Source organism: Saccopteryx bilineata, chromosome 2 (genome assembly GCF_036850765.1).
Source record: "Saccopteryx bilineata isolate mSacBil1 chromosome 2, mSacBil1_pri_phased_curated, whole genome shotgun sequence".
Classification (NCBI taxonomy): Eukaryota; Metazoa; Chordata; class Mammalia; order Chiroptera; family Emballonuridae; genus Saccopteryx; species Saccopteryx bilineata.
Genome location: NC_089491.1, coordinates 142714672 through 142721243, shown reverse-complemented (window position 1 = coordinate 142721243; position 6572 = coordinate 142714672). Strand labels below are relative to the sequence as shown.

The 6572-nt window shown below is 51.2% G+C and overlaps 1 protein-coding gene across 1 annotated transcript; it reads right to left on the bottom strand.

Moving 5' to 3' along the window:
* Window positions 1-351: 351 nt before the first annotated feature.
* On the bottom strand, window positions 352-6131 carry LOC136322335 (leucine-rich repeat-containing protein 23-like). Its single transcript, XM_066254397.1, has 7 exons — window positions 5889-6131; window positions 5696-5805; window positions 5009-5262; window positions 4256-4386; window positions 3465-3601; window positions 1647-1922; window positions 352-1039 (listed from the first exon to the last, which is right to left on the bottom strand). Exons 1-7 carry the CDS (start codon window positions 6015-6017, stop codon window positions 352-354), a joined length of 1725 nt encoding a protein of 574 aa, XP_066110494.1. The 5' UTR covers window positions 6018-6131.
* Window positions 6132-6572: the final 441 nt, after the last annotated feature.

The window sequence follows — 6572 nt, the reverse complement described above, 5'->3', positions numbered from 1 at the left end:
AAGTCTGGGGATGCCGGATGCTGCCGAACGGTGAGACAAGACATCGCCCCAGAAGCAAAGCCTAGTGTGCCAGGGTCCCGCAGAGCCGCGGGAGATTCTGAACTTAATGTCGACAGAACCGGAGGCAAAGCAGGGCATGAGGAGAGGGGCAGGCCAGGGTAAGGAAGGGTTAGTGCTCAAATGAGAAGGGGGCGACAGCCAGAAACTGAGAGGAGCGGTTTAGGAAGGAGGGTGCCGGCGAGGCTCTGGTGACAGAGCAGGTGCGCTGCGCCTGGAGAAGAGATGCACGGGCCAGTGGCCGGCTGGAGGGGCGCAGGCGCCTGGCCAGGGCTTCACCTTGGGGCTGCAGACTCAGCCTGTGGCATTGGTGGCAGAGCACAGAGAGTGGATGCGGCAGCAGCTGCCTTGGTGACTGCGACTCTCCATAGGGCGGGGCGAGTGCATGTGACCCCGATGAGTCAGGAGCTGCAGGCCGAGGAGCATGTAGGAGCGCAGGTGGGGGTAGGGGGTAAATGAGGGGGTGTGAGGGGGGGAGAAAGTGATGGGGGAGGGACTAGAGGTGACGCAGACTGCCTTCCCCACCACCCACGCAGGCTCCAGGCACAACCTTACTGAGTAATCAGACCTGTGGCCCACCACAGTCAGGGAAGCCCGCCTGTGACAGACTCGGTATTTCCCAAACACAGGCACAAGCATATCAGAATGTCTCTTTATTGGAACACAGCTGTTCCTAACACCCCAACCAACCTCTGCAGTCCCCTTGCAGCCAACTCTTATCACCATCCCTTTGGCCCATCCGGGCTTGGCTCCTACCAGACCTGCCTTAAGGATGACTGCTGCTAAGTTCCAGGCCGAGCCCCGGCCCACCCACCCCCTGCCCAGGTGCCCAAGTGCCCACACAGAGCCTGGGCGGCAGGCTGTGATGAATCCCCAGGTCTGAGGCAAGAGAAGGCATCCTCTGTCTCCGGATGAGGTTGTGCATGAGGTGGTCCTTGCTAATGGAGTCTTCTCAGGTCGTGGGGCCAGTGTCCTCGATCCCCTGGAGGAAGAAGACAGAAGTAAACTCTCTGGGCCCTACTGCATTCCCAGTGCTGCCTCTGCCTCCATTTTCTGGGCTCAGCTCCTCAGACTCGTTCTGCCTCACCCTGCCTCCTTTCTTCCCCCCACCCCTGTGTCCTGTTATTTTTAGCTTCAGATTTTTAGTGTGGCTCTCCCTCTTGCCTCCTCTCCTGGGCCTAGCTGCATTCCTCATAGGCACCAACCACCTCTCTCCCAGAACTACCACCTTGCCCCAGACCTGGCCTTGCCAGCTGATCTTCACTCTAGGTCAGGTATGGTTGGCCACCCCACACCAATACCTCTGCCTGCCACCCCAATTCTGTCCATTTATTCTTCTGACTTCCTAATGTACCTCCTAAGACTTTTCTCAGCTCTTCCTAGATCCTCCTGGTTCTAACTGCTCACTCTGAGTCACGCCCTGACGTCTAACCCTGAGTTCTCCAAGGGTTCTCCTTGTCGCATCCTTCCTGACCCACCTTTTCCTAGAGCACCTTCTCTCCCCCTCTATGTGCCAGGCCCTTGGCCTCCTCTTTCTGCCTTCTGCCAACTTCCTTACTATCCTTGAAGGTGAGAAGAACTGTAGCTACAATGGCTGGTCCAGCTCCGAGTCATGCTGAGGCTCAGCTTCCTGCTCTGGCTCCTGCTCCTCCTTCAGCCTCTGAAGACGAATCTCACTGGCCTCAGCCCGATCCTCCTCCTCGTACAACTCCTTGTCCAGACGTTTCAGTTGTGCCATCTGAACCAGAGCCTCCTGGCGGTAGTCATGGTCCTCTGCACACGGGTTGTCCAGCAGCACGAGGGCCCGAAGCTTAGGCAGGTCCCGGAGCTGGGCGAGCTCCAGCAGGTCAGTGATCCTATTGCCCCTGCCAGTGCAATTAGAAGGGGTTCACTGAGGAATAATGGGTTTTGGAAGCTAGCTGCCAGGAATTGGGCCTCGGGGGGAATCTCCCATGGGCTCCAGTTTCCCTAGAAACACCACCTATGTGGATGGGCTTGCCAAGCATTGCCAGATTTGCTGCAGAGGATGCTGTCCAGATCTATTCCCGTCCTGCTTCTGCTCTTCAAGGAACCCGTAAGTGCCATACTCTATTCTGTAATGTGTCACATTTGTCCTTTTGGAGCAGCAACACTAATCACAACCCTGTCTTATTGTTGGTGAACAGGAGGGAAATCTCCCTTTCAGCGACAGACTTCTGTGTCAGTAATGCCTAATCAGAGCTTAGAAGATAGGACTTGGACCAGTGCAGAAGAAACTGGGATTGAAGGCCAAAATGGTGGGTACTATGTTGGTGCTTCCCACTGGCAGGAACCTACAGGAAGAAATGGGCTGGGGCTTCCCAGCCTGAAAAACAAGCTCATCTCCTAATATGCCTCACTGTGCAGTATTCTGTGTTTGTTTTCATGTTCTTGCCTCAAGGCTTTATGAAATGAGGTTTAAATGTTTCCATCTTATCTCACTGAAGATGATGAACCTCACACTGTGTTTCTTGCAGGGAGTGCTACATGTACTTTGTGTTCGACTGTCCTGTGCTTTGCGAGACGTTTAACATCTTTGGCCCCAGAGGCGCTTCCTACTCAATGAGACAACATGTCTCCGCTATGCTTGCTTCCAACCTTCCCAACTGAATAGCCACTGAGAAGTGTCCCTATCCCTGTCTGGGCTATGAACTGGAAAACAGAAGCCCCATCTACCGGACCAGACCAACATGGCAGAGCTGATTAGCAAGAGATTGCTCCATGAATCAGGGCAGGAGTTGGGGTTCAAGGTGCAAGATTATGTTTCCATTGCTAATCTTGACTAAGGAGGCCTTGTTGGCTAAGGAGGCAGTTTCCTTACATCTTTGCTTAATGAAACCCATAAAATCCTCCATCAGACGAGTTGTTGAAAGAAAATCTCTCTGATCACCAGTGCTTTTCTATCTAGAGATTTCCTTTCAAATATTCTTCTCTGCTCTCATCTAAGCGCAGACTGTGTTTTATATCAGTAAGGGGGCCTTGGAGTTGGGGCTCAGGAGAAGAGAGGCAGGAGATGGGAAATAGAATTGGGCCCAGAAGATGAAGAAGCAGAGTACAAAGTTATATGGGATCGGGCCAAAAAATAAAACAAGCCAGGCTGAGTCCCTTGAGAACAGGGACCATTTCTAATTCCTTCAGATGTTCAAGGCTGTGATTGAATGTGTAAGGATTCAGGGGTCTCAGGCTACAAAGGTCTTAGTGTTGCAACTAGGACTAAATGCAAAAGAAAGTAAGGAAAGGAGGAATGAGGATCAGGATAGAGGTTAAGGGTGACTCTGGGAGTGGGCTAGGAATGGGGGTGGGGTGGGGTTGAGCCAGGGAAGAATACAGGGCCAAAAGCTGCTCCTGGTCAGGGGCAGGAGCAACGTGAGGCCTGGAGAGGTGCACACCTCAGGTTGAGGTACTGCAGTGATTTCATTTCCTTGGAGAAGCCACTCAGAGTTGCAATCTGGTTGTCTCGAAGATGCAAGGTAGAGAGATTCACTAGGTTCTCCAAACCTTCCACCTTCTTCAGCAGGTTCTGGGCCTAGACTCCAGGATACAGTAGATACATTGGGAGAAGGAAGAGAAATAGGAAAGGAATACAAGTCAGAGAAAGATGCAGCAAAAGAAGAGATCTACGAGGTAGAGAGGCAGGGCTGCAGGAGAGGGGTGGACAGGATTAGAGATTGGTAACGAGAGGAAAGAAATCCAGGAGAAGTTGCCATTCCAGAGAAAGGTCAGTAGTAACCCCCTACTGACTGCTTATCCCACCAAAGCCACCTCTGATTAAGGAGGCAATGCTTCAACCCACCCCCCAGTTCTAAGAGAACCCTATTGTACTGAGGAGAAATGACTTCAGTACCATCCTGGAACGAGAAAGCTCAAGAGTCTAAATAACTAAACATTTAAATGGTCTCCTCAGCCTGTGTTTTGTGCCTCAGCTATGGTACATTATGCTTCTACCTGTATCAAAACAAACTGTTTCTGCATTATTATCAGCTCTGCTAGGTGGTCAACACCTTGTCTGCTTTAACTTTGTATTACTGCAGCATCTGGCATCAAATAAGGACTCAGTAAAGAATACCAATTATCATTTTGGTGATACAGTTAGTAGTTGAGCCCACTAGAAGCCAGGCATCCTGGCCCCCACAACAGTGCCCTCTTTCCTGCCCAACCACCATCTGACCCAGTGAGCTACCAGGAAGAGGTTCTTCAGCTGAGGAAGGTTGATGCCCAGTGTGCTTTCCAGCTGGTTCCCTCGAAGCTCCAGTGTGTGCAGGCTGATCAGCTTTTGGGGGTCCAGACCTGTCGCCATGCGGATGTGGTTCCCTGAAGAGCAGAGGGTGTCAAGAGCTCAAAGGGCTACTATAAAACGCTCAGCAGGGCAGAGCCTGAATTTGGGGAGCCTCTGCATTTTGTTCCCTTCTAATGCCAGGTGGATATGAGGAGAGACAGGTCCAAACTTAACATGTCAGGGGCCCTGGAGCAAGCGGTCTGGTGGTCCAGGGTCTGAAGGACTTGTCCATCCAGCAGTTCACAGGGTTAACTCCCTCTCCTGCCTCTACTCTTTGCTCAGTGTCAGCTTTTCAGTGATGCTTTTCCTAACTAACATGTTTGAAAGTGCCACCTGTGTCCCCCCCCCAATTCCTTTTATCCTGTCTATTTTTTTCCATAGCAATATCACCTTTTAACTTACTGTATGAGTTTACTTACTACGTTTACTATGTTCATTGTCTGTACCTCTTATCTAGATTGTAAGCTCATGAGAATAGGGACTTTCTTTGTTCAGTATTTTATCTCCCATACATAGAACTGCCATAATGAATTGTAGTGTGTCTAAATGAATGAATGAATGCAAACTGCTGTGTGACACAGAAAGGACCACACGGCCCACTTCTGTTGGCCCCAGCTAGGATGGAAAGAATCTGTGCAGCCCTTCCTAAGGACCCACCTTTGAGATTCAGGATGCCCAGGTGAGGGTGAGAGATGCCCTCAGTGTCAGTGATCTGGTTATAGGCAAAACTGGCAATCTGCAGGTAAGGAAGTTCATTCAGCTGGGCACTCCGCAGCTGGTTGCCATCAGCCTTAAGCCAGAGCAGGTGGGTAAGGGAATTGAGCGGGGACAGGTCTGTCAGGTGGTTTTCAGAAATATCAACATAGCGCAGGTGGATGTAGGAACTCAGCAAGGAGATGTCTGTCAGATCTCTAGGAAATGGCAGAGGACACAGTTAAGATTAAGAATCCAGCAAGGATTGGCAGAGGTGCTAAAGTAGAGGATAGCATGGAGATGGCTTATAATGGGGAGAAGAATGGGTGACCTATGGGAGGGGTGAGGGAGAGAAGGCAGGTAAGTTAATAGTGGGCAAGGACCTCGTGTCTGTGAAGGGCTGGGACCTACACTCTGAATGACAAGTGCAGGAGTCCAGTAGGAATCCCCACATACCCTCTCACAGCTTCCAATCCCTGGGCCAGCCCTGACGCAGGGAGTCTCAGGACTCCTGAAAAGTGAGTTCTATCTTTCCCTCACACTGGCCCAAGATGAGAGAGATCCAAACTCTCAACCAAAACACCTACCCAGGAATGAAGGTGGGAAAGGAGCTTAGGCCCTACAACCCTAGTCCCCGCCCCCCAAACACACCTGTTTTTAACCTCCAGTTTGGCATAAGCATGTGCCAGTCCATGGCCGGTCTTACAGAGCAAAGAAAGTCCTTCCTTCATCACGTCCATCGTGAGGGGAGTGGGTATCCACTACAGGAGGAAGTGGAGTCAGGCATCCCTCTGCAGCCCAACCCTGTCCTTAGCCCACGATCCCTCCGCGACCATGCTCTCACTTCCTCAAAGAAGTCTTCCTCCTCTTTCTCATCCTCCCACTTGTCTGTGTCCTTCTCATCATCTTCCCTTTCCTCCTCTTCATCATCCTGGTCTGGCTCAAACTCATCCAGCTCTGCTTCATCCGACATGTTTCTTCACTGCTGAAGTCTCTGGAGTCTGATGGGGCCGAGTCCTCATCCTGAGAAAGAGGGTCTCCTCAGCCTCTGCCAACCCTCAGCTCCCTCACCTCCAGTGACGGGGGTATCACCCTCCCCATCACCCCATCTCTTCCCAGTTATGCTTCTTTCCTCATCCCGATAAACATCTCATTTTACCTCCCACCCTCCACTTCATATTCCCCACCAAGGACCCCTCTCTTTCCAGGATGCCTTTCCAGACCCCTGAGACCTTTCCCGCCCTGCACAGTGGCTCCAACTCTCCTCCAGAAGCTCAGATTCCCCACTTCCTGGATGCCCCTCTCCCCAGTTCTTCCCATCTCCACTTGAAGCAACATCCTGCCCTGCTGGGTAGCTCAGTTGGTTGTCTAGATACACCAAGGTTGCAGTTTAATCTCCAGTAGGTGCACATACAAGAATTAACCAATGAATGCATAAATGGGACAAGAACTCCATGTTTCTCTCTGTCCCTTCTACTCTCTCTCTTTAAAATCAATAAATAAAAATTAAAAAAAAATTAAATAAACC